This window comes from Parasteatoda tepidariorum, chromosome 8 (genome assembly GCF_982258835.1).
Source record: "Parasteatoda tepidariorum strain Cologne lab strain chromosome 8, Ptep-v5.0, whole genome shotgun sequence".
Taxonomy (NCBI): domain Eukaryota; kingdom Metazoa; phylum Arthropoda; class Arachnida; order Araneae; family Theridiidae; genus Parasteatoda; species Parasteatoda tepidariorum.
In genome coordinates this window covers 834,410-862,295 of record NC_141762.1, presented here as the reverse complement: position 1 = coordinate 862,295, position 27,886 = coordinate 834,410, and the positions used below count along the sequence as shown (strand labels likewise).

Here is a 27,886-nt window from a genome sequence, read left to right as displayed (position 1 = left end):
TTTTAAATTTATTTTGAGTAGGATTCTGCAACATAAAATAAATGTATACAACACATCATGTTGCTGTGGAAGATTAAAACTAGCATAGATAATAGACATTAGTGGTTTTGAGGGTAAATATTATACTTCTCTTTCGGGCTTTCTGCTAGATACTTTTAATAATAACAAACACACGTTACTAATTTAAAATAACAAAAACGTCAACTTCAAAAAAGAAATTTTTTTTTTAATTGAAATGCTTTTTATTTTATTCTAATATTATGGGCAATATTCTCGCATTTTGTTGGGAGAAAAAAGTCACTATTTCTTTTTTCGCATATCACATTAAAAAATAATAATAAAAAAAAATTGTGAAATCCGTAGCTATAGCTGCCGAAATAAAAGATCCAACGGCGAAATCACGCGAATTTGACTCTTCAAAAAGGGGTTAATAAATGCGTGTTTTCATTGTGAGATTTAGTTGTTGTAATAAGTAATATCGTATTAAAAATATTGGATTTTAAAAACTATGTGAAAATCATCAGTAATAAATGCATAAAAAAGTAGAATTCAGCAGAAAAGAAAACTAAATCCCCCCCCCCCACTCAGATGCGGAAAGGCATCTTTTGAATATAATTCTAAAGAAAAGATAAAATCTTACGAAAATTTCTGCAGAAAAGAAAACCAAAATGTTTTACTTCACAAAGGAAAAATCTTTCTGCAAAAATTCGGTATTGTTCTGCTACTATGTCGCCACGATTCTGCCATGGGTATTCAAAATAACTGAATTGTTTTTTGTTGTTGTTTAAACTTAATGTAAAAAAAGAAAAGACGCTAGTTTTAAAGAACACAAGATATGTGTCTTTTATTAACAAATAAAATTTACACATTGTATAAAATGAGGATTGTATGACTTTTTATTTTACAAATGAATTCAATATTAGAATAATTGTCAGGAAGATGATAAAAGCAATTGTTGAACAGTTTGTAAATTAAATGCAAATATTAAAATTTCACAGTAGTGGAGTTCTTTCAGTTGGAGATGCAGGAACCTCAACAATGATAGTTGTATACTGCAAATAAAATATATTTCATTTAAAAACAACTTGACAAAAGTGAAAAAATAGTGAATTGGTGAATTATTACCAAAGTATAGACATTAAGAAGAAAAAAAAGCTTATAAAGGACTATCAAATTAAAACAGTACATTTTATAAACCTTGATCTTTTTTTCTCCAATTATTGCCAAAATTGACATTTATGTTCTGTACTGTTTGAAAATTAATTATGGACAGTTATTTTTCGAATTATTATCACCAATAATGGTTCGACAGCCGAGGGTGGGCCTTAGCCTTCTTAAGATTTTTTCAGGATAACCTTTTTCCTGCTAGCGTTTTCTAGTTTTAAGACCAAAAGGTATTTTTCTATGCCATCTATTCATCTCTAATTCGGCCTGCCTCTTTTTCGTGTGCCAATTGGTTTGGCATTAAAAACTCTTTTTGTGGTACAGTCTTCATCCATTCTGATAACGTGGCCTGCCCATTTTTTTTCTTTTTCGTTTAATGAAGTTAATAATTTTCCAATACTCTAGGCCAGGGATAGGCAAATTTTTCTGGCCGTGGGCCAAAAATCAAAAAAAAAAAAGTTTGGTGGGCCAATTAAATATTTCTAAAATAAAAAAAATAAAATTAAAAAAAAAACAAAAAACGATGCAATTTAAATTTTTAATGAGATGAATGAAATTGCGATTTCATTTTTAAAAGTTCCTTACATTGAGGTTCGAAGTGAGATGTACTTATTTTAAGGAAGGAGGATAAATGTTTGTCAGTTAGTCTAATTCTGAAATGATTTTTTCTAAGGTTCATAATTGAAAACGCTTGTTCACATATATAAGATGAAGCAAAAATAGCACTGATTTTCTGGGCATGCGATATTAAATTTGGGAAACTAGCTTTCGATAATGATTTGTAAAACTCACACATTGGCACATTTAGAAACAACTGCTTCAGATGATTGTTAGATTGCAACTCAATTAATTCAAGCTGCAGATCCGACCTCACTGTTTCACAATTTACGTTGAAAGGCATGGTAAAAATATCTAACTCTGTTTTAATAGCACTGAAATCTTGAAATCTGCGTTCAAACTCAAAATGGAGTTTTTTCAAGCAATCTTCGTAACTCTTAAGCTTTTCCTTATTTACTGAGGGTATTGAATTTAACCTCGAGAAATGAGACAGGAAAATTACAAAGAACTTGTGACTGAGTTATTACGTACTTATCATCTTTTGGGGTGCAATATGAGCATTAAAATTCACTTCCTTCAATCACATTTGGAATACCTCCCAGACAATTTAGGAAAAATGAGTAACGAGCAAGGTGAAAGATTCCACCAGGATATAAAGGAGATGGAACGCAGATATCAAGGACGGTGGGATGTTAACATGATGGCCGATTACTGTTGGTGTTTAAAAAGAGACAGTGATATGGACCATAAACGAAAAACCCGAAAAAGAAGCATCTTGACTTCAAGAAAAACACAAAAGTTATCATAATATTGTAAATGAACAGCATTATTGTGTTTAGTTAATAGTAACTACAGTTGCAACTGTATGCATTATACTGCATTTTGTTAATTTTTTAATCTTCATTTGTAAAAAATCCTTACATGTTACATAGAATTTAGTTTGCATTTTGGAATGACATCATCAATGCTGATATAAATCAATTAAAATTTTACAAACAAGAAAAAAAATAATTTTTGAAGATAATTCACAGAAAAATGAAAAATTCGTTCGTTAGAGCTTAAAATGCTCTGTCTGCCACACGTGAAGCACAATTCACCTACATTAGATTCCGTATTGTCTGCTCCTTGAGAAAGACAAACGCTTGTTGGCGCCATTCTACAGCTATTCTATGAAGAACATCTGCTTTCAAAAAGTTACTAATTGAAAAGCTGTCTGAAGCTATTTCCATCAATTTATGTTTTGTAAAACGAAAATAGAGAAAGCAAAAAGGTCATCTGAATTTATTGAAAAAGGAAAAAAAAAAGCTAGCTTTAAACAAAGTAGACGAATATGTATAATGTATATTTGCGACGGATCGGCAAGTTAAAATTCTATCCGCGAGCCGTTTAAAACCTTCCGGCGAGCCACAGTTGGCCCGCGGGCCGTAGTTTACCCAGCCCTGCTCTAGGCTTAAAGGTTAAAAATAGATTTGTTTTAAAGAAATACGTAGGTTAAAAGGTGTATAATAAAATAATTTTTTTTAAAGATAATTAAATTAAATAAACATATCTTTTTCATTATTTCTAATTCTTACATAAACAGAATTTCAATTTTTAGCGTATTGGATGATACTTTTATACAGTGTAACTTCAGATTTTTGTCCTGAAGCATAACTTGAATCTAATTTCTTACTTTCTTTCATGACTTTTCTTTGTAATTGAAAATGCTTACAAACGAGAAGCAACTTATGTTTTCATGTACATAATCAATCGTTTTTAAAGGCATGCAAACAGGAAAAAAAAATTACTTTGTTATGAAATAAAATTGCATCAAATATTGTAAACCATAATGGACATGGCTGAATGGGTCTTAAGAGTTATAGTTGCACAATGTATAGAAATAGTTAAAATTTACTAGGAAAATAAAATTTTTCAGGCAACAAATCATGCATAATACATGAAATTTATGCAAAAGCCTCACAATAGCACAAACTTCCGGAAAAAAAGAGGAACTGGGATGATAAAGGAATAAATGTTCCAATAATTTAAATATTAATTTTGTGAACAATACAAAGTTTTTAATTAATGGAAGTCTCCAAATCAAAACCTTGAGATTTACAGTTCTACGCAAATTAATAGTAAAAAAAAAAAAAAAAAAACATGCCTATGAAAACATCAAAACCAGTTTGATTGCATGATGAAATTCGGAGGTATTTTTAATAATCTAATAATCTTTGATATTATCACTACTGCCTCCTCAACAGTAAGTTAGATGTCAATAGCGTTTGCGATTTTTCCTTGTTTAAATATTACTTTAGAGCAGTGATTCTCAACCACTGTGCCGCGGCACTTTTGTGTGCCGCCAAATTCTTAAAATGTGCCGCCAAATATTAGAAATGATGCAATAAAAATTATAATGCTTTTTTTTATTATGAGTAAAGTTTAAAATAAAGAAAAGTGTATATATATATACTTTTCATAATTTTCCCACGCTTTAACAGCGTGATAGCATCTTCGTCGGCGATTTTATTGTCTCTGACAATCTTAAAATAAGATGGAAGTGTTTAACACACAATTTTAAAAAATTTTGTAAGAGCTGATCATTAAAGTAAGCTATGCAATTAGTAAGCAAACTAACAAAGAATAACTAAAAAAACAAATATATAAAAAACAAATTAACAAAGGATAATTAACAAAAATTAAGCTAACAATTAATAATTAGCAAAAAAACTGGTCAACAAGAAATAAAAAAAACAGTTAATAATTATAGAAAACAAGCTAACAATTTATAACTAGCAAAAAAATAAATAACTGTTACTAACTAATAAAAAATTGGTCGAAAGAAATAATTAATCCCTTAATAAATGTAATTTTGTAGTGCATATTATTTTATTCCACATTCAAAATTATTATCACCAACTATTTAACACTGTGTAAAATAGGTAATTAAACAACTTTTAATCTAATTTTTTCATTGTGTGCCGTCAAATTTCGAAATCGTTAAAAGTGTGCCGCAACGAAAAAAGGTTGAGAATCACTGCTTTAGAGAGTTATGAACTTCTTAAACTTTACTCTTGACAAAAATTCGATTAAAAAAATACATTAAGGGTGGTGAATACAAAACACCTAATGTTTCCTATTTTATCTTAAAACACATGCTAAAAATAAAAACAAAAATATTAAACAAAAAAGTAAATACAATTAAAAGAAAAACAGATTTCGTTAATAGCAGCTGTTAGGTAGGCGCTAAACAAGTTAATATACAAGCAATCCATATTAGTACATCAACATCTATCATGCTAGGTGCTTTTCATAACACACAAATTGCTTCAATTATGTGCAGAAATGATTAGTTGATTTCATAATTAGTAAAAGCAAGCTCATTAGTAATTCATACAGTGATGTCAAAAACTTCATAGGTATTCATTTGCAGTTAAAAATCAAAATTTCCTTAAGTTTTGTTGTATCAATTAAAAATCTTCAATAAAAGTAAGAATAAAATAGAGAATTTTTTTAGAAATCAATGTTTAATTTATATTAAGATTTAAATAATTGTGCGATATAAAATACGTTATTTTAAGAGCATATTTCTCTTTTCAAAAAAAGTAAGTATACTCTCTATTTTTTTTAAAAATTTTTAAAATATGAATACTTGCAATATTTTTCTTTTTCTGTCTAATGAATTAGATATAAGAATTATAAGTAAGAAATATGTACAGGGCTCTTGAAAATAACTGTTCTTAAGAGGTTGTTATCATGTGAGAGAATGGCAAATTCTGCTTAACCTGCATAAGTAACTTAGAAAATAAACCAATTAAGACTCCAGAAGTTTCAAACGGTGAAAAATGGTTTTCACTGTATTAAAATGCATCAAAGTAAGGCATGATTACTAGGTACTAAGGCATGAACACTAGGGAAGAAATTCAGAAAAAATTTCTTTGCATTTTGAATAAAAGTTTTTTAGCATTTGAAACTTCATGGTTTACTTGGCACATCTGAGTTTAGTTTAATTAATGTCGGTAAAACAGGATTTGCTATGAATAGTTTTTTTGCATGGTATAACACCCTCTTAATGTACACTTTTAAAATCCTTATCAAAAATGAAGAATAAGAAAGTAAACATTGCAAGACATAAAGGATTCCAAATTATTAAAGCAAAAAAAAAAAAAAAAAAAAAAAAAAAGCTAAAATCTTTTGAATCAACCGCGATGTGGATAACATCGCAAATAGTTTGATTGCGTCTTGAAACTTGGAGGTATTTCTAATAATAGCTTTTAAAACACTTCTGTTTACTTCAAAAATAAATAGCACACCTGCTTCTTCTTCACTTAAATGTTCATCTGTGATTCATAATATACATATGCTCTTTTTTTTAAATTTCATTTCTGACAAAGATTATGAAACTATAAACTAAAGTCAGTCATTACATATTACCTGTACATATTATTGATAAATTTGTTCAATTAATTTTTAAAAAAATTAATGAAATAAAATTAAGGTGAACATTATTGACATTCTTATAAAAAAAATTAACCTTAGTGATATTAGTAATAAACAAAATAAAGTTTTTAATTTTTACTTTCTGTACAGTTTGTAAAAAAAAAAAAAAAAAAAAAAAAAAAAAAAAAAAAAAAAAGGGAAGATAATATAAGAGATTTTTATTAATTTAATAAAACTAAACAAAATTAGTATTGGTCACTTTTTTGTGCTAAATTAAACTTTTATGAGGGCATTTTATAGCTTTTGAGGTGAGTATTTGGTAAACAATTTATAGAATTAAATTTATTTAAGAAGAATTAGTTTCCAAACACAAAAAAGTGATAAAAAAAAAGTATGTTTGCAAAGATAACTGCAAAATTTCCAAAGCAGTTGACATTCCTGCAAGTTGTTATTTTTTTTCTGTGCAGTGTGTGTATATATATTTGATTCTGCACACCTAGAGGTTACTTTGTTTTGTTCTCTGATTGGTTGGCAAGAAATCCAAATGTGAGATATTCAATGAATTTGAGCTCCATTCGGCAACAGCAGCGAATCACAGAGAAGAGTGATTTCAGTCCCAATGAAACCAACACCTGCCGAGTGCATTTCTCAGTTAGTAAAATAAAATTACTTTAATAGGGGGGAAAGCAGGATATTCGATGAAACTTTCGGCCTTCCAGATTACATACCATATCAGTACCCTCGGTATCGTCTGGAGTCTCGATTACCTGTTGCTTACCATAGGTGGGGGAGGAGATATCTGAAGGAATAATGATAGATTTTTTTCCTAACATCGTTTAATAATACACATATAAACAGATATCGGAAGGAATAAAACTATACGGCAAGAAAATACTTTGGTGCCCAAAATCAAGGTAATTTCAGAAATCAAGGTTCATATTCAAATAAGCTTATACAATATTATTTATATGTTTGAAAGAAAGAAAAAAACAATCAGAATATTGAATACAGGAAATCCGCTACATTACTGGTTATCAAATTCATAACTAATTCCTAGAACTTTTCATGATTTAACGAAGGTACGATTTTCTCATACAAAAACAGAATGATAAATTTAAAAAGCATTATAATAGCATTCATTAAAATGATAGGTATAACCAAAACTGTTATTCTCTGCATCTTCATATTTATTGATTTTAAACTTAAAAATCAGAGTAAAGAAAGAGTTGAAGATATAAAATATCTGAAAAAATAATATCTGAGAAAATATTTTTCTTTTCTTTTTTTCTGAAGAATTATATTCTAAAAATACTTTTCTTATTCATCAGAAAGGAAAGAAATACTCCTGATTTTTTCTGTTCACATTTTAGAATTAAAAAAAATTTGCAAATGACTGGTTTGCTTCAGCTAAAATTTTAGATTGATAAAATAAAATAAAAAAATAATTATAATTCTGAAACGACAGAAGTTTAAAAGATAATTCACTCTAGAAATGATGTTTTTCCTTTCATTTTTTTTGAAAGAACACACTAATTTTTAAAAAAACAGATAAAAACATTTTATATTTTAATAAAATATGCCAGTGAGTGGGAATTTTGATACTAATTCAGATATTCGGAGCACCATTAAACAGGAAGGGGGAAATTCCGGTTCAAAAATAAGATTTTTCGGCAACCTAAATTTATGACTTTCCATGATTTTTTTTTTAAACAAAAATAGTTAAAATCATGACATTTCATGACTAATTTAGTTCAATATTGAAATTCATGACTTTCCAGGTGCGCGGATACCTTGTGAATAAGAAAAAAGCTACCAGAAATCAGAATTCATTTTCAGATGAAGGAAAAAAAAAAAAAAAAAAAAAAAAGCATGGTACGAATTCAAATGAAGAGAAAGAGAAGAAAACTTTCAGAATACAAGAAAAAATTTTCAGAAATCATAGTTCATATTCAAATAAAAAGAGAAATTTTCAGAATATTATTTAAAAAAAAACAAACTTTTAGAATATTGTAAAATTTATTTTCGTAGGCAATAGAGTCTGAAAAAAATAACTACTATACCTGGAATCATAATTAGAAATTAAGTTTTAACATTTCTGTAGATGTAACACGGTGAAATTATCTCAATTTTGGCCATCAGTGTATACACATATTTATTTTCAAAAATCTCTTAAAATGATCTTTTAAAAGTCACCAAATTAGTTCAGGTTGTAAACTGCAACTTTTCAAATAATAATCATCCACTTTTTTCAAAATGAGTTCATAAATGTAAGTTTAGTTATTTTTTTAAATACTCAAATGAAAATCTAACAAATGAAAATTCATAGAAATTACAAGAAAAACTTGATTTGAGAGCATAAAATTTAGTCAAGTTTAAGTTATTATTGATCGAGAAATTAGTTTTAATTTCTTATTTCTTTTAATTTACTTCATTGATTAGTTTTAAATTTCACATTTCTTACAATCTACTTTACAGATGAGTGTCTAAATGTTTTTTTATGAACGCAATGTGCTTAAAAATTAGTTTTGTATTTAAAATGAACTTAAAAATATAACACTCAGTGAAGAAAATAGATAAGGTATATTAATATTTTGATAAACAATTGAAGAGTAATTTATCACATTCTAAGCTGGTACTATTTAGAGCTCGAGTCACCCAAACACTTTTTAGTCAAATCGAATTTTTTTTTAATAGGCTTAAATAGAACAAGATTAAACTACTCTATGGCATTAAGATCGAAAAACAAATTTAAAAAATGTGAAATAATATTCTAAACTGCAAATTATTGATTAAATTTGTTAAAGAATATTTGGTAAACTCTTATTAGAAATTTAAAATTTAGAAATTCCAAAAACACTTTTGAATTAATGACTTACTTTGTGAAGTTCAAAATATTTGGTATTATTAAAATTAATAAAACATACATAATTAAAAAAGGCTTATAAAAATAAAATTTTAAAAAGCATGCATTTAATAGTAATAACTATATGAATTACAAAGCACTAAATAGGATAAAAAAAATTCTTTTAGATAAAATTTTTTATAGAATGCAACAAAGTTAATACTTCACATTTTGGTTTAACCATTTTAGTTATTATTTTGTTATACTATTAAAAATTCTTGCAATAGTTCAATACTAAGAAAAATATACTATAAATACAGACATTAACAATCACTATTTGTAACCGATTGCAATACACAACATGAAACAATGTACACATACATGTTAGAGCACTAAATAATTAAAACTATACAAGGATTTTTTCTTATGAAATACTTTTTTTTACGATTAATATTATTGGAGTTCTAAATAAATTTAGTGGTCTTCTGCTGTACATCCTGGATGCAAAATACCTTTGGTGATTCTCAAAACTATTTTTTTAAACATACATTCGTAGATAATCTATAAAAACTGCTATGTAAAACTTGTGAAAAAATAATCAGTAATCCTGAAGAAATATTTTTACAATGAATTTCCTACGTTACATTTTTCAATAGATATAAAAATGTTTATTATTTAAAACTTTCGAATAATATAATTGAAATTTCAATCAATATAATTAACAAACACGCAGAAGAATTAAAAAAAATTTCAATACTTTTACAATAATTTTAAATCTTGCAAAATTTTATACAAATTAATAAATGCATGAATATTTCAATATACATGATAAAAGATTTAACACTATTGCATTTTGCAAATTCTTTCTATATTTTATGTATATATAATAATAAAAAAGAACTGAAATCGCAATGACTAACATTTTTTAAGCTAAAGCAGTTAGAAAAATTAATAGCACAAATTCAAGCTTCTATGCAATACATTTTAAGAAATAAAAATTTTACCTTTTCTTTGTTACTTCGCATCCAACACATGACTATCATGGCACAAATCCAAATAAAGCATCCTAAGCCGATCATTCCAAATATTAAAGAGAATGCTATAGTTTTGGGAAGATTTATTTTTGTATGAAACAAACCAGCTAGGTTTTCAGTTAATTCGATTCTCTGAAAATAGAAATTTTTCTTTTGATATTTATAAATATACAAATGTGTGTAACATATTCTACTTTAAAATAATTTTATATACCTAATTCATCCTAAATAAAATTTTTCTTTTGAGAGTCAGTTGTACTAATTTATAGCTGTTACATATGAAATTATCTTCTAGCATAAAAATTTAATTTTTAATCACATTAATTGATGGGATTTTGGTGGATGGAAAATATACAACATTTATGAGGTCAAACACTGCTCTCATTGGCATGCTTGATACTCTGATGCAATTTTGGAAATTATTAGTAGTTAAACATAACTCACCAGTTCAGCCCAAAACACTGGAAAGAGAACATCAGGAACGTTTGAAACTTGACTGAAATAAATATCCATTAAAATATAGATTAATAACAAAAGTAAAATTATACAATCATTTGATGAAAGTTGGGTGAAAGAAATATTCACCAACATCAACAAAAATTTATTAAGCTGAAAACATATTAAAACATAACAAATTTTCAACAAGCAGGCAAACTTTCTCTATTTTTTTTTAATACAGTGAAATTTTGGTCAATGTTTCCCCAGTTTAAGTGAAGGAGCAAAAATGAAATATTTTATAACTAAAGGATAATGTTAAGTTGGGGATCCATTGAAAAAGAAATTTGCTTGCTCTTAAAAAGGAAAAGAGAAATAGCCATTTATAATGCGTATTAACAAACATCACATGTTCTAAGTGCTTTTAAACACGCTAAAAAAAAGTGTGGGAATTTATCATTATTTTTTTTAAGAAACACACTTGCTGACAAGAGTAAAAAAAATTTTTTTAGTGAGAGCCTCTCTCAAAACATGTTCTTTTATAGTTCCATTTCACAAATGTTTTATTTCTTTATGAGTACAATTAGATTTTAAGGTACATTTATTTAATGGAATTTTTATTTAAAATTGTATTTTATATTACAACAGTTAAAGAAAGAATTTTATAAGTATATTTGTTGTACAAAATGTTGAAATATTACAAAGCAAGAGAGCTATATATCAATATCTTTAGCACACATACACATTGCATTGCAGAAAGATTCTTTAATGAAAATTCATGAACTAGGTAACTATTAGAAGTGATATAATTAATTTATTACTGTTTTCTTTTTAATTAACAATTCAGCCACATAAATTTTGTTTTGAAAGTTACAGTTGTATCAAACATAGGCTCAAAATCAGTGGAATGATATAATTTTGCAATGAGTTATAATTCGAACAGTTATCATAATATTAATTCCAGTAACATTTTTGTTTACCTAATTATATAAATATTTGTTTTCATAGAATCAAAGACTTCCTTTTATCTATAAGTTTATTTCATCCCTGATATTTTTATATATATTTATTCAAAGTTGAGCATATTTTTCTGACTACACTCATATTAAATGTAGTTAATTTTATAATATTATTTCTTTAACAGTACAAACACAGAAACTATTTAAAACAAACTATAAAAAAATACAGCTCTTGTCGAAAGAATTTGTAAATGTAGTATGCAAAATTAAAACAAAGTATTGTAAAATAACAGAATTTAAATAGAATATAAAAAAGGAAGCTACTCACGCTATTCCTGTGATTTTCTGAATTTTTAAATTAATTTGGAATCTTATTGCAGCATCAATACTAAATCCAGTGTTCTAAAAAGATATATTTCCAAGATTTTCAGTTTCATTACAAGTCATTATTAAAGTAAAAGTATTACACGAGGCAAAGATGTCAATGTTACTAACTAAGTCACTTAATATTTTTATTTAAATAAAAAATATGTTTTGATTATGAGACTTTCTATTATCAAAATTCAAACAACTTTGTAATCTGCAGTTCCACTTTATTTGAAAGAATTTACTGAAATCAAGCTGTTTAAGATTTAATAGTTAAAATAAAAAACAATATTTCGCAAACAAAGTGAATGACTACTGTATTATTAAGCACACTGTTTACTGCAATGCAATTATTTTCCTAAAAGTAAAAAAAAGAAGCATTTCTGCTATTGCTAGTTATTGGCTGTAATTCTTCAATTCCTAGCGCAAATTGAGTGCCTCAGAAACAAATCCCTTAAATGAGTAATTTAAACTTTTTTTTTTTTGCTGTCAAAGAAAAATAAATCCTCATCTTAAAAATATTTCAGATAAGAAAACAATTAAAATCAATCAAATTTTTATAAAAAAAAAAGTTTATAACATTCTTTTCAGAATATTGCTAACAAGGCTGGCATACTTACTGGCTCTATATCAATATGGAAATTATGGAGTGTTGAGTTAGGGTGCATTCCAATGACTGCTTTAGTGTAAGAATCATCACCCAAATAAAAATGAGGAAAAGAAAGAACCACTGGAGCCCCTGCAAAAAGTAAACATTTTTCTTTAAAAAAAGATTATTAAAAAATAAATTAAAAGAACGTTAAAAAATATAATACCATATCATAAGACACTCTACCCTTTAACCTGAGCTTCACACAAGATTTCGAAAGTTCACATACAAAATTTCAACCTTTGCACACAATCTTATTTTCTGTTTAAACAACAGCATTGGTATAGTAAATTTTAGATTTTTTTTTCTACTTAAAACTTGCCTGCTTATATTCCAGCATCTGACAGGGTACTTGATGTTTACTTCGGTAATCGATGTAACAAGCCCCTATTAATCTTATGCCAAGCCCCTATTAATCTGCAATTGTCTGCTATTTTATAATAAAACAAAATCACACAGAATAAGTCTAAAATAGGGAAGCACAACCTGCGTCCCTTGAAATGTGAATGTGCTGCTCTTCTTCATTGTCACTCAAAACAACATAAAATCTAAGTAACTTCCATAAAAATTTATATTTGTTTTTTAAACAAATTTAATAATTTTTAAGATCAAAAAGCTTAGAAATTATAACGTAACAATTCCGAAATTCTGAGAAATCAACTTGAATTTCAAAAGACTGAAATTCTTTGGCTTTTTAAAAAAAATTTCTGAAAAAAAACAACAACAATAATAATAATTTGTAGTGATTTATTTAAAAATTAAAGATCAAATAAGTTTATATAGAGAAAAAAAATGTTTTTCAAAAAATAAAAATAAATAAATGTTTACTAAAAAGAATAAGATAAACTTTAATTTTACTATAGATAAAGAAACAACAACAAAACAGCACTTTTTTTTAAAGCTTTGAAAATAAAGTTTATTAAATATACGCAATTTGTTCTTATACTACTTCTTTCAATTTTTAAGAAAATCTTATTATTATTTGACTAATGGTTATTATATATGGTATTATATATAGTTATTTTATATGGTAACAATTAGGCAATTGTGTAATTGTCATAAAGCTGAATTCATTGTGGCCCTCTATAGTTAATTTTTTTTCATGCCCTCTTCGAAATTTGGACGGACATCTTTGATTAAACTGCTTATCTGATTATATAGAATTAACTCTATGTATAGATTGCAAATATTTATAATCCTGAGAAAACTTGGGCGTAGCAGAATTTGTCAGAACGTTCTGTTTACCATGCTTTTACTAGGCCGGAAGCAAAATAAATAAATAAATAAAATAAACAAAAAATAATGATAATCTGCTGCGACTGGAAGTTTTCCACGTTTTGTTGGGGAGTTTTGCTGTTGGATTGGGGGACTGCACAAGTGTTTTGAGCGATTGTATATACAATGGTTGTTCAATATACAAAAAAAAAAAAAAAAAAAGGCATATCACTTCACTGGCGTTTGGAAAGTATCGCTTTGCGTTGTTCCTTGTTTTAAAATTTATCATACAAAGACTTATATTTAACTTTTTTCATTTGCCTGAGATACTGATGGTAAATGTTTTTTACACACACAAAAAAAAAAAAATTAAAATTTCAACTTGTTTTATTTCCTTGTATTCATTAATAAAATAAAAATATGTGGGTTTTTTTTCTCAAAAGAATAGGTATGGGATCATTTAAAACGGTTAACTTTGGCTTTTGAAAATGTTAAAGTGCTGTATTACAGTCAGTGCTTGATATAATCATCAGTGTCTGAGCAAAAACATATTAACTCATAGTTAAAAAAAAAAAATACTTGAGCAGTTTTAACAAAGCAATATTTTACTTAAATAAGAATTTGGCAACTAAAAGAAAAATTGCCTGCAATGTAACTTTTTTTCCACATTAATAAATACGCTTTAAAATAATACTTCATAGGTGAAAAATGCATTTAAAATAATATGGGCTATTTCGAGAAATTCAAAAACTCGTTTTCGAGAAAATAAAATATTAAAAAAAGATGTGGAAACTCCATTTTTTTGAACTGGAAAATGAAATACACAGGGGGATTGACCATTCATTAAAAGAGTGAATATAATTTTCAAACAAGAAAACTATGAAGTCTATGCAAAGAAATTACAAATGATTAAGATACTACCACACAGGAGATTCAAGGAGTTTTACATTTGTCGGGTGATAACATCAAAGGAAATAATGGTTAAAATAATCATTATTTCGAAACCAAACGACTAAATTTTGGTTGCTGTATTAGAATGAAGGGCTCAGTGAGGACACTTTAGTGTCAGGCTAAATCGTAAGCTGATAGTGAAGGTTGGCTAAATCGTAACCTCGGTCAGGCACCATGCTTTAAAGAAATTTGTTTTTCTACCATCTCAGGTGAAACGTCATCTTTTAAGAAAAAGTGAAACACGAAGAAAGAGAGTAATAGGTAAATATTTGCTTTAAAATAAATTCTAATCCTACATAATCAATCTATAAACTCAACCTTACGAAAAAAAATTTGTTTTTAAAAGTAATAAAAGGAGAAAATATTCAATTGCATTGTGTTGAAATTAAAATGGTCGAAACTGGCACTCATTTCGCTTCAATCGCCCTTCACAGTAGCTTTTCTGCTTTGCAGCTTCAGGGCGGAAAATGCTCTAAAAGACATAAAATAACAATGAGTCTATGGAATTGCAAAGAGGACATCAGTCATTACTGTAATCGGGGTTATATTTAATGGTGTAGACTGATTTTATTTATTTTCAAGTTCAAAGTCAAGTTTGCATAAATTATTTCTTGATAATTTGTACAATTTTTAAGGATAAATTTTTTTAAACAAAAATTAATGCATACTTACAATGGCGATAAAAAGTATTTAACATTTACAAAGATACACTTACCATATTGACAACTACTAATGTCTTGAGCACCACTTGCTAATTTCATTTTTGTGTCAAAACAAGAATTATCAGGATTGTCTTTTCCATTCGCAAATGTCATGTTGGTAGTAACAAATCGCTTCGACAACACACCTATATGTTCAGTGTCCTCAACATAATCCAAGCTAAGAGATCTAAAAATAAAAGATTAATTAAGAAGAGAAATACAGTTACTCTATGCATCATAATATTTTGTATTAATAATAAAGCCAGACTCACATTAAGGATCCTACAAAGAGTCGAATTTGTTTCATTGAGAAAAATGGCTCATTAAATTAGCCCATTTACTTAAACCAAAGTTAGGAGAAATTATAAGTTATAATGTACAAAAATAAACTAGAAATGTATAAAAATAAATTTTTATGTCAACATTGATTAAAAAAAAGTTTAAGGTTTTCATTTATTGTATTTTTTAAAAATTGTTTTTGTGATTTACCTCTTTTCTATTGTACAATACATTATCCATTACACTTATTGAGTTCAGAAAAGTTTGCACTTTCTTTACAAATGTGGAAACTGACAGTCTTTGAATTAGGCTTTCTTTTTCTCTATCTCTGTCAGATTCTGTGATTAAATTCTATAATTATTGTTGCTCACTATGCATGCTTCAGACAAACATTAGTTCAAAAGCATGAAAGGAAGCAACTGTAGATATATAGAATCTATTCAATGGTTTACATTTGTAAGTCGTTGAAATTTTATATCTGACAAGGCATATGTGAAACTTCATTATTTCCCCTCACTATTTATTTACCTATGACATTTGAACAAATTAAACTAAAATAATGTTTTTAAACCCTTTAAAAGGAAATGAAATTTTCATGAAGAGTCAAATACCTTTTTCTGAGAGATTAAATATAACTAATTTCAAGACATTTTAGGAAAATTATTTTTGAACCTGATTTGTGCTCGTAACGACAAGGTTTTATATGGAATTTTTGACATTACATTAAAGTCATTACATTATATGAATGAAAATGTATTAGTTAAACTCGGACATCATTATCTAGGCACGTAATAAATCAGTTTAAATAAATACTTTCTCGACATTATACTCTTGTATAATAATAATAAATTTTTTTGACATCAATATAAAAACAAATACTAAAAGTTTATAAAACAGAATCAACCAATTAAAAATATAAAGGGTGGAATCATGGTACAAACTTTAAGGGTAGGTACAGGACATTGCAACAATCAATTATTGTATAGGAATGTATGAGCGCATGGGTGAGGTGCAAACATAAAAAATAAGAGACGAAAGGAAAGACAAAGTGTTTATTGAAAGCGTCTTTGACAAGTGTAATATTTACAATAACTGTTCGAAACTGCGTTCACCAGTAGCGATACATGTTTGACACTGTTGATGGAGCGATTGGTGTACACTTTCAAAGATGCCAGGTATTTCACTCACACTTGCAGCAGTTTCAAAAATTAGAGCAAGAAGATTTTCATCTGAGTCGAGTAGAGTCGTATAAACAATTCTGAATGACACTTTCCCCAACTGAAATGCATCATGTTGAACAGCGGCTACATTTCTATTGCCTTCAACCGACAACACAACCAACTCTATTTATTTCTCCTGTTTGCACCTCACGGAGTAACTTGCGCTCATACATTCCTGTACAATAAATGATTGTTACAATGTCCTGTACCTACCCATAAACTTTGTACCTTGAATTCGGGACCACAGAGTATAAATAATGTATAGGTGAAGCTTATTCGGGTCACAATAAGTCTAAGAAATGTTTTTATTTACCCTTATCCAAGATAATGAATCCAAGAAAATGAGAATTATTTTCATTTTCTTGGATTTATTATATTTAAAGGTATGAAAAATATTCATATAAAAGTGAAACGGAAATTTTGAAGGAAAAAAGAGTAATCTAGTAACTTTTTTTTTTAAAAAAAGAAAGAAAATGATTGTTTAACTCAAAAAGAAATCTACCTGCAGAATATTGACTGGAAAAAAGAATATTTAGATTGATCAGCCTGAAGTGGGGGCCCTATTTCTGCATCTGTAAAATGAACACTTATTATAACAATAGAAAACAAATATGCTATTTTTCTAATATATGACTAAAATGGGATAGACCAATTCTAAACAATTTAATAGAGACATAAGTTTTCATTCTAAAAACTATATAAATTATTTATTGTATGCACAAATTATATTAAGTAAAGTGTCCCACTCATAAACTAGATTCATTATTTCTGAAGAACTTATTACTCAAACATAAAAAAGTTTGCTACAATTAGATATGAGCGAAATAAAGTAACATATCATTAATTAATACACAAAAAGGGCGACCTTTGTGCTGGAATACAAAGTAAGGTAAAAACAACGTTTAAGAGCACAAAAAATATTTAAAAATGCAGACAGCTGTTTCGGATGCTCAAAGGGCAACCTTCATCAGTGCAACAGAAAGAAATAAGAGAAAACAGGGTAAATATATAAAAAGATGACGTCACAAGAGGGTTTAGAGCAACGGCTAATAGGAGGGAAGGGTGAATGGGTGGGTGACAACGAATAGGGAGCAAGGAACAAAAAAAAGGGGGGTTTAGTTAGGTTTAATCATAGATTTCCAAACAGGAGAAAGATAAGGAACGCTAGATAGGTCATTGACCAACAGTTTGGAATTTTTGAAAATCTGATAAGACTCGTAAAAATCTAAATCAAATATTGAAGAACAATTTTGAATGACTTTAGATGAAGAAAAATTAAAATTATGATTAGAGTCCCAACAATGTTGGGCAATAGATGAGCGTTTAATTTAAATTCTTGTTTTTTGGCATAAGCTTCACGTTCCTTGACACGGCACTTTAAGGCACGATTAGTTTGGCCAATATATGAAAGGCCGCATTGGCAATTAATTTGGTATATGCCCCAGTTATTTTGACTGTCAATGGGCTGTTTGGAGCTTGACCTCGTTTGAATGTTTGACGTGTTCTTTTGAGCTGCTTTGTTTACTTTTCAAAATAATAATATTTTTAAGTTAATTTCAGTCTAAATTTGTTTTAAATTGTTTTTAGCCCCTTTCTACAGCTTTATTAACATGCGTGAAGTGATATTGGTTTTTCTTTGACTTTAGTACTTCAATTTTGCAAATGCGCCAATCCAACATGGCGACATTCTTGCATTAGTGAAACGAAGTACTTACGATTTGACATTTCTTGTGGAAACTGGGGAGCAAGATGGCAGACTGTGAGGATGATGCGTTTTACTCCTCTCTTGAAACGTATTCTAATATTGTAGAAAACGCCCTTCTCTCTAAATGCAATATGAATCAACAAATGCGTGAAGATGCTAGGAAAGCGTTGGGTGAGTTGAAATTTCTTGTTACAAGACAATGTGAGAAAATAAAGCCTGTTGTTTATCGTGAAGTTTGCAAAGAAAATGTTGCGAGTTATGTTCAAAAAAAGTTTAATAGCGAAGTCGTGGCGTCGTCATCGGTTGTTAGTAAACAGAGTAAGGGGAATTCATCAAATTGTGCTCTTTTAATATCGGCTGAAAATTGTAAGTCGGAGGAAGTTAAGAAACTTTTTAAAGCACAGATTGACCCTAGAAAAGATAAAATAGGAATTAAGCAAGTTAAAAGTGTTTCTGAGGATAAAATTTTAGCTAATTGTGCTTCCTAAGCTGACAGAAATAAATTATTAACGAGCATTGAAACAAATTCGGAAATTTTGAAGCCAGCTTTTCCTAAGCGAAAGAATCCTACGTTGTTAATTAAAAATGTACCAAATGATATAGAAAATTCACAAATATTAGACATTATTCGTGAGCAGAACCTAGAAGTTTTTAATTCTGATGAACATTGGAACGAGTTACGGATTCGTTTTGTTTTGAAAAAATTCCAACATGTTCGATCTGTTATTGTGGAGGTGCATCCAAAAGCTCGGAAAAATATTATTACCTTGGAATCTTTGAAAATTATGTGGAACATGTGTAGTGTTGAAGATTTCGTAGTTATTAATAGGTGTTTTTCATGCCTCGGCTATAATCATAGATCTATGGAATGCATAAATAAGTTGTCTTGTTATTTTTGTTCCGGAGAGCATAGAAGTTCAGAGTGTAAAAATTGTGAAAATCAAGTTTGCGTAAACTGTATTACCTAGATACAATAAAAAATTGAAAAGTGGAAGTAAAAAAGTGGATGTTAGACATAAGCCTTTTTCTCAAAGCTGCTCTTGTCATATTTTTATGAGGGATTGACTTCTCGAATTGATCATGATGGTTAAGGTCTCTAAGAATAACATCAGTTTTGTACAATTAAACTTGCATAAGTCAAAGAAAGCTACTCAGCAGCTTATTTTAAATCTTGAATGTGATGATGTTGATGTTGCCCTTATTCAGGAGCCCTACTGTTTTAATGGCAAATTACTTGGCTTTCCAAATACTTACAGAATTTTTTATGATGAAAAATCAGACGCTATTAAGGCGGCTATCGTTGTTCGTAATAGAGCGATAACTGTTTTTTCTGTTTCAGAAAATTTTGATTATAATGCTGCACTAATTGATGTTTCGTATAGAGGACACAATTTTACTCTTTTTTCTTATTATTTCCAGCCTTCCGTTAACATTGATTTAGATCTTAGGAAGATAGAGCATATTTTTTTGAATAAAAGTCTAAATAGACTTATTTGGTGTATGGATGCCAACAGTAAGCCTGAGGTCTGGTTTAGCCCTATTACTGACTCCAGAGGTATTAGATTGAGCGAATTCTTTAGTGTTTGGAATTTGTTTTCGATAAATGAGGACTATGGACCTACTTTTAGTGCGAATCAGGGAACAAGTTATATTGATGTTACCGTTGTCGGAATGGAACTTCTTCAGCTGGTTGAGAAATGGTATATACCTGAGTATGATTCCCTGTCTGATCATAAAATGATTGCTTTTGAAATGAAAATCTCAAGACCTAAATATGATTTTACTATTTCTGAAACGAAAAACCTCTTTAATATTAAAAAAGCAAACTGGAAACTTTTTCATCTTCTCTGTTCTGATTCCATATCTAATATATTGAATTCCATTGAAAATTGTTAACGAACAGATATGTTGGAGGTATGCGTTGAAAATTTCACAAAATTTAATTATTTCGGCAGCAGAAAGGAGTGGATCGCATCAAGTTCCTTGGTGGTCGGTAGAAATTTCTTGTATGCGGAAAAAATTAAATGCCGCTAGAAGAAGATATCAAAGGACTAGAAATTTCGTTTTAAGGGCGATTTATAGAAGCAGTTATCTTCGTATCAGGTCTGAGTATAACTTAAAACTTAAGCAAAGCAAACTAAATTCTTGGAAGGATTTTCTTGGGGATATTACTGTGCAAAATGTGTGGAATAAAATTTATACTTATGGAGTTAAGACCAACTTTGCTAAAAGGCTTGAAATCTCGGGTATTGAAGATTCCCCTGGTCATTTCACCTCTTCTTTTGAAGATACGATTGATGCTATATTGAAGAAATCGTTTCCTCGTGATTCTAAAATGCAGGACCATTTCAGTCATAAGCTCTTACGTGACGAGGCTGAATTGGATTATGACGCTAAAGATGATGTTCCCTTTTCTAGAGCGGAAGTTGATTGTGTAGTCAAAAATTTAAAGGTGAATAAAACTCCAGGATATGATAGAATTACGAATGAACTAATTAAAAATTTGCATGTTAGTTGTCCTTCTATACTGATGACCTTGTTTAATGTTTGTTTAAATCTTGGTATTTTTCCGAAGATCTGGAAAAGAGCGAAAGTTGTACCGATTCCAAAAAATTCTGAGCTATCAAGGTCACATATTGATAACTTTCGATGTATAAGTCTACTTCCTTGTTTAGGCAAATGTTTTGAAAAACTCTTCATAAATAGACTCAACTTTCATCTACGACAATCAAGCCTCTTAAGTGAGGATCAGTATGGTTTTACACCTCAGAAGTCGGCTGAAGATGCTCTGATCCGGCTTTGTAATATAGTTAGACAGGGTAAACATAAAAATTTTGCCACTTTTCTTGTTTCCTTAGACATTAGAGGAGCCTTCGATAATGCTTGGTGGCCTGGAATTCTGCACTTGCTTAGACAACTCAAAGTTCCTAAGAATATTTTTTACTTAATAAAGAGTTTCTTGAACGGTGGCTCTGCTGATCTTACTCTGGGCAATATCACAAAAAACTTTGTTTTGGAAAAGGGTTGTCCTCAGGGGTCCGTTACGGGACCTTTTATTTGGAACCTTATTATGAATGACTTGCTCTGTGGTTTTAATAAAGAAAAAGAAAGTGAAGGAAATAAAAATGAAAATGTGACCACCGAAGCCGACGTCTTCAGGTTTTCCCTGAAGACGTCGTCCCTGTTTTTTTCTTCTTCTTTTAACAGGGCGCAATTCAAGTCTTAACTGAGCAGCCCCAGTTAAGCATTCTATTAATTTATTACGTATTTCTTTCTCTTGACATTTGTCACTTATTTTTTTCTTCATTTGCGCATTGTAATAGAGGGCGTTGTTTTCTTTAGGTTTTAGTTTTTTCTTTTCATTCGGCTTGCTTGAGAAATTGATGTCTGACCTGTGAATATGCGAGTTTTTATTTTTCTGATGATTTTTTGTTTGAGTTTCTTTTCTTAATTTGTTATTTATATTGCATGTTTTTTTCCTGGACTTCTATGCAAAACCATCGGGGTACTGAGGGAGTTAATTTAAGCATTTGCTTCTCCCTCAATTAGAAATGGTTTTGTTTTTATGGCTACCGAGGCCGGTACCCCCTGAAGACGTCGGCTTCGGTGGTCATATTTTCATTTCCTTCATTTTCTTTTTCTTTATTGCTACTTTTTTCTGAAATTTCTGCTGCTTTTTAGCGCATTTTTTTCAAAGAAGTTTTTTCTATTTTGAATTAAAAATATTTGTGTTTTGTTTTAGTATTGCTCTGTGGTTTATCAGAATTTCAAAATAGTTATAAAATTGCATTTGCTGATGATCTACTAATTATTGTTCAGTGCAAGAACTTTAATGATGCTTGTGTTCTTTCTAAGAATATCTTGGATTACGTTTTTGAATGGTCGAAGCTTTATAAGCTGGAATTCAATCCTTTGAAATCTAAAGTTATGATGATACATAAAAAGTCGATGCCGGATGGGGTTATTCAGTTGACTCTTGGGAATGAACCTATTAAAGAAGTAAAGCAGATAAAGTTTTTGGGAGTTATTGTTGATAATAAACTGCAGTTTGAGCAGCACATATCTTATGTATCCAGTAAAAGTGAAAAACTTCTTCTTGCTTTATTGCGAATTTCAAAAAAGACTTATGGGGATAAAACAGATGTTCTTAAATTAATATATAATCAAGGTATTGTACCACTTATTTCATATGCTTCAGGACCTTGGGGAAACTCTTTGAGAAAGAAGATAAATATTAGAATCCTTAGAAGAACTCAAAGAAGAATTCTTCTACGTATTATTCGGGGATATAGAACTGTTAGTTATGATGCGGTCTTTGTTATCGCTGGTCTTCTTCTACGGAATTCTTCTACGTGATTCTTCTACGGAATTCTTCTACGGTCTGGAATTCTTCTACGTATTATTCGGGGATATAGAACTGTTAGTTATGATGCGGTCTTTGTTATCGCTGGTCTTCCGCCTATTGATTTAATTATCTTAAATAATCTTGAATTAAAGGAGAAGATAAAAGACAACGATTGTCTAACCCTGGACGGGAAGCTTCCTATTTCATGTTTGCCCCACCCAGCATGCAGGAAACCTGTTATAATTATTCCTTATGTAAATAATGTTTTTCAGGAATATAAAACTATCTGCTTTACGGATGGTAGTAAGCTTGATGGAAGGGTTGGTCTTGCTTTTGTAATTTATGAAAATGGACAGAGAAGGTTACTGCCAAGCACCGACTACATAATGAATGTACTGTTTTCCAGACTGAACTTTTGTGTATAAACCTGGTTGTTAAGTGGATACAAAATTCTTTTAGTGAAAACCAAATTTTTAAATATCTCATTTGTACAGATTCTCTTTCTTCACTTTTTCTTTTGCCTGACAAGACTTCTACTGAGAAGCTTGTGGTGGAAATTCACTCGATTTTGAACGCTCTTGAAAACATAACTATTCATCTTTCTTACGTTCGTGGCCGTAGCGGTATTTTGGGCAATGAAAGAGCAGACCAATTGGCTAGGGAAGCTACGTGTGGTGAAATAGACTTAAGGGTGTCTGTTCCAGCTTCTCACTGGAAGCGCATCGCTAGAGATAAAATCATTGCGGACTGGAATGCTGAATTTCTTGCTTCGCCTCGGTCGCTTTGGACAAAAAGGTTCTTTCCATCCATTTTTCACCATTTGCAATGTAAATTCTTTGCAACTGAATTTAAATTGACCCAAATTTTAACAAACCATGGAAATTTTAAGAGATATTTATTTCGTTTCCATCTGCAGATCAGTGGAATTTGTGCTTGCAGTGATGCTGATGAAGATGCTGAACATATTCTTCTTCATTGTAGTCTGTATGCGAGTGCCCGAATGAATTTAAAGACTGATTTGAGACGTCTTTCTATTTGTTGGCCACCTGTCTTATCAGAACTGGTCAAAAGTATTGAAAGTCTTGCGGCCTTGCGGAATTTTGTTTTTAATGTAAATTTGTAAATTTTTCTTCTTTTTGTTTTCTACTTACAACTGTAAGCCTCATGCTATACTTTGTGGTGCATGAGGAGTTTTAAGTCATTTAAATAAATAAAAAAAAAATGGGCTGCTTGAGATCAGAAAATTTTGTCTTATTAATGGAACTGAAAATAATATTAAAATCAAACTTCTTTAGGATATTAGCAACTTGCCGACTTATTTTAGGAAAATAGGGTAAAATCACCAAATTGTTAGAAAATTCTTTGGAAGGTTTATCGGTAGGTGACTGTTTAGTTAAGTTTTTATAAATATTATCAATAATGTTAGGGGAATAACCTCTGTCATGAGCAATGGATTTGATGTAATTTAATTCTGCATCAAGAAGATCAATATTGGAACAAATATTAACAGCACGGTAGACAAAAGACCGAAAAAGAGGCAAGTTTTTGGTTGGGAGGATTTGTAATGAGGGGGGGGGGTGAGAAACAGCAAAAGGTTTACGAAAAACAGTAGTATGGAATGAATTATCATTCCGAGTCACAAGAACATCTAAGAAAGGAAGTTTTTGATCAGTCTCTAATTCAAAGGTGAATTGAATGCAAGAATCAATGCTGTTCATAACATTAAGAATTTGGTCTAAATTACAATTATTTTCATCTAACAAAGCAAAACTGTCATCAACATATCTTTTATAAAAGGGGAAAGTTAAGATTTTGAATAGTTTACTTTCAAAATAATGCATATAGATGTCACTAAGTATAGGGCTCAAAGGATTTCCCATGGCAAGACCATTGGTCATACGGTAAAATTTGTTGTCAAACGCGAAAGTATTTTGTAGTTAACAAACACGGGTGAGGTTAACATATTCATCGACCTCATATTGGGAAAAATGATATTCCGAAAGACTAAGCTTTAGGCATTCCAAAGCCCCCTCAATAGGAACATTAGTGAACAGTGATTTAACATCAAATGAGGCCATCAAATAACCATTAGGTCTTAGATTTTTAACTTCTTTAACAAACTCAAGGGAATTTTTGGTAGTGAAAGAATTATTACCAAGGAGAGGGGAGAAGACAGAAACTAAAAATTTTGCGAGCTTGTAAGACGAGGTATCAATGTTGGAGACAATTGGTCTAAAAGGAGTGCCAACTTTATGTACCTTAGGTAAAGTATAAAATCCAGCGCAATGAGAAATAGAGGGAGTCAAAACAGCCTTAAGTCTATTGGGAATTAACATAGAGGATTTAATAGTTGATTTTATAACATTTAATTCCTTAGTGCTCGGATCTTTGAGAATTTCTTGATAAGGACCATCAAGAATAAGTTGTTTAGATTTTTCCAAATAGTCTGTTTTGTTAAGAAGGACAATTTGACCACCTTGGTCAGCTTTAGTAACGATTAAGTTGGGGTTGGACTTTATATCTTTAAGAATTACTTTAGAGGAAAGGCTAAGGTGGGAATTAGAAATTTTTGAGTTGAAGTCTACGGTATTGGCAATAAGGTGTCTGATAGAATCTTTTTGAGCATCATTAATTTTACTGAATTTAAAAGATCTTTCCATAGGAGCGATAAGTTCAGGTAATGAAGGTCAAGTTGAAATAGCAAAATTATTGTTAAGTTTTAAAGCATTAATTTCAACGTCAGTAAGAGTGGTACTTGAGAGATTAACAACAGAATTTTGATTAACAACAGGCAAACTAATGTCAGGTTTTTTATCATTCACTTTGATCAGTCTATTCAACTTGTTATTCAGGTTTGAACTATGTTTTGAAGAGATCTGAGATCTTGGTTGCCCTACTCCAAGACGATTTTCCTATTGCGTCAAAATTTGAATTTAGATTAGGCACACTGATGTGTAAATGGTACAATTCTCGTTCAATACTGGATAGTTTATTCCTGGTTTCATTAATGACGGCTCTAAGGAGAGCAAACTTAGTCTTGTGAAGAATGCAATTTATTTTCTTGGAATAAGGAAGGTTAGTTTTAATTGTAATGAAATTAGGAGTAATTTTTAGGCGTTTACAATCAAGTAAAAATTCATTCCATACTACTGTTTTTCGTAAACCTTTTGCTGTTTCTCATCCCCCTCATTACAAATCCTCCCAACCAAAAACTTGCCTCTTTTTGGTCTTTTGTCTACCGTGCTGTTAATATTTGTTCCAATATTGATCTTCTTGATGCAGAATTAAATTACATCAAAGCCATTGCTCATGACAGAGGTTATTCCCCTAACATTATTGATAATATTTATAAAAACGTAACTAAACAGTCACCAACCGATAAACCTTCCAAAGAATTTTCTAACAATTTGGTGATTTTACCCTATTTTCCTAAAATAAGTCATCAAGTTGCTAATATCCTTAAAGAAGTTTGATTTTAATATTATTTTCAGTCCCATTAATAAGATAAAATTTTCTAATCTCAAGCAGCCCATTGACAGTCAAAATAACTGGGGCATATACCAAATTAATTGCCAATGCGGCCTTTCATATATTTTTTATTTTATAACCGTCGTTGAACAGCCGACCCAATTTCATGGGTTTACGACTACTTACGTTCAACTCCGTAGCCTTGTAATTTTGAACCAATCCAGAAGACAAGGAAACTCCTGGATCAGTACCCCCAGAGGTATTGATTTGTTGTGGGAACATGGAGGACTTTGAGACTCGACAGATTTAACGTGCATCAGTCACCATTTACTACACGGGGAGTCTTCGGCCGGCGAGGATCGAACCCACGACCTCTTGGATATGGGCCCAGCGCCCTACCGACCAGGCTATCCCGGCCTTCGAAAGGTATGCCAACGGCACGAGGTGTTCCCAGGTGGTCACCCTCCCAAGTACTTCATATATTGGCCAAACTAAGCGTGCTTTAAAGTGCCGTGTCAAGGAACATGAAGCTTATGTCAAAAAACTAGAATTTAAACACTCATCTATTGCCCAACATTGCTGGGACTCTGATCATAATTTTAATTTTTCTTCTTCTAAAGTCATTCAAAATTGTTCTTCAATATTTGATTTAGATTTTTACGTGTCTTATCATATTTTCAAAAATTGCAAACTGTTGGTCAATAACCTATCTAGCAATCCTTATCTTTCTCCTGTTTGGAAATCTATGATTAAACTTAACTAACCCCCCCTTTTTTTTGTTCCTTGCTCCCTATTTGTCATCACCCATCCCTCCTATTGGTCGTTGCTCTAAACCCTCTTGTGACGTCATCTTTTTATATATTTACCCTGTTTTCTCTTATTTCTCTCTGTTGCACTGATGAAGGTTGCCCTTTGAGCATCCAAAACAGCTGTTTGCATTTTTAAATATTTTTTGTGCTCTTAAACGTTGTTTTTACCTTACTTTATATCATTAATTACTAAGCTTAACACTAATTATGTTTTCAATGTTTACTATTTTAACTATTGTACTTTCATGCAATACTTTAAAAAAGTTAAAGTATAATATAATAATGATTTCAAAATTTTTTTTTAGTAATGTATAATTGCTGCCAAATTTTTTTTCTTGAAAACAATCTTTTTAAGCAAAATTCCTTTCTTAACCCACTGACGGTTCTGCACGTAAAAAGTCGCATTTTAACCTGCAGTCTTCTCTGCATAGCAAAACCGGTTTTCCCATGTTAACTGATAGGGGAACTGTGTGTAGGGGAGAAACATTCGCCCAATTTTGCCCTTCTCCTTAACCGCCAGTGGGAAAATTAAAAAAGAATTTCTAGCACATACACAATGTTTAACATTTTTGAGAAAGCTATAGCTGCAACTACAACTAGACAACTTACAGCTACAGATTGTGTATTTTATTTTAAAAATGCTATTAACCAGTATCATAGAAAAATACTTACTTGATCCATTGAACATATTACAGGTTTTTCCTTTCCAAAATGTCAAAGAACTAAAAATAAATTATTAAATAAATAACAAGTTAAGATTTAAATAG

The 27,886-nt window shown here is 29.9% G+C and overlaps 1 protein-coding gene across 14 annotated transcripts in view; it reads right to left on the bottom strand.

The window, feature by feature from the left end:
* Window positions 1-817: 817 nt before the first annotated feature.
* LOC107446520 (scavenger receptor class B member 1) overlaps window positions 818-27,886 on the bottom strand; it is a 77,024-nt gene continuing 49,955 nt past the window's right edge. For 4 of the 14 annotated variants that reach the window (XM_071180802.1, XM_016061196.4, XM_087149349.1 and 1 more), the window contains exons 8-16: window positions 27,792-27,841; window positions 17,295-17,364; window positions 15,308-15,480; window positions 12,398-12,516; window positions 11,740-11,813; window positions 10,462-10,513; window positions 9,988-10,149; window positions 6,638-6,773; window positions 818-1,052 (exon numbers count right to left, since the gene is read on the bottom strand). In XM_071180802.1, the coding sequence (XP_071036903.1) occupies window positions 6,645-6,773; window positions 9,988-10,149; window positions 10,462-10,513; window positions 11,740-11,813; window positions 12,398-12,516; window positions 15,308-15,480; window positions 17,295-17,364; window positions 27,792-27,841 (829 nt within the window). In that variant the 3' untranslated portion in view covers window positions 818-1,052; window positions 6,638-6,644. Of the gene's footprint in view, window positions 1,053-6,637; window positions 6,941-9,987; window positions 10,150-10,461; window positions 10,514-11,739; window positions 11,814-12,397; window positions 12,517-15,307; window positions 15,481-17,294; window positions 17,365-27,791; window positions 27,842-27,886 lie in introns of all 14 variants that reach the window. The other 10 variants (XM_071180805.2, XM_071180803.2, XM_071180804.2 and 7 more) reach the window with 4 other exon arrangements.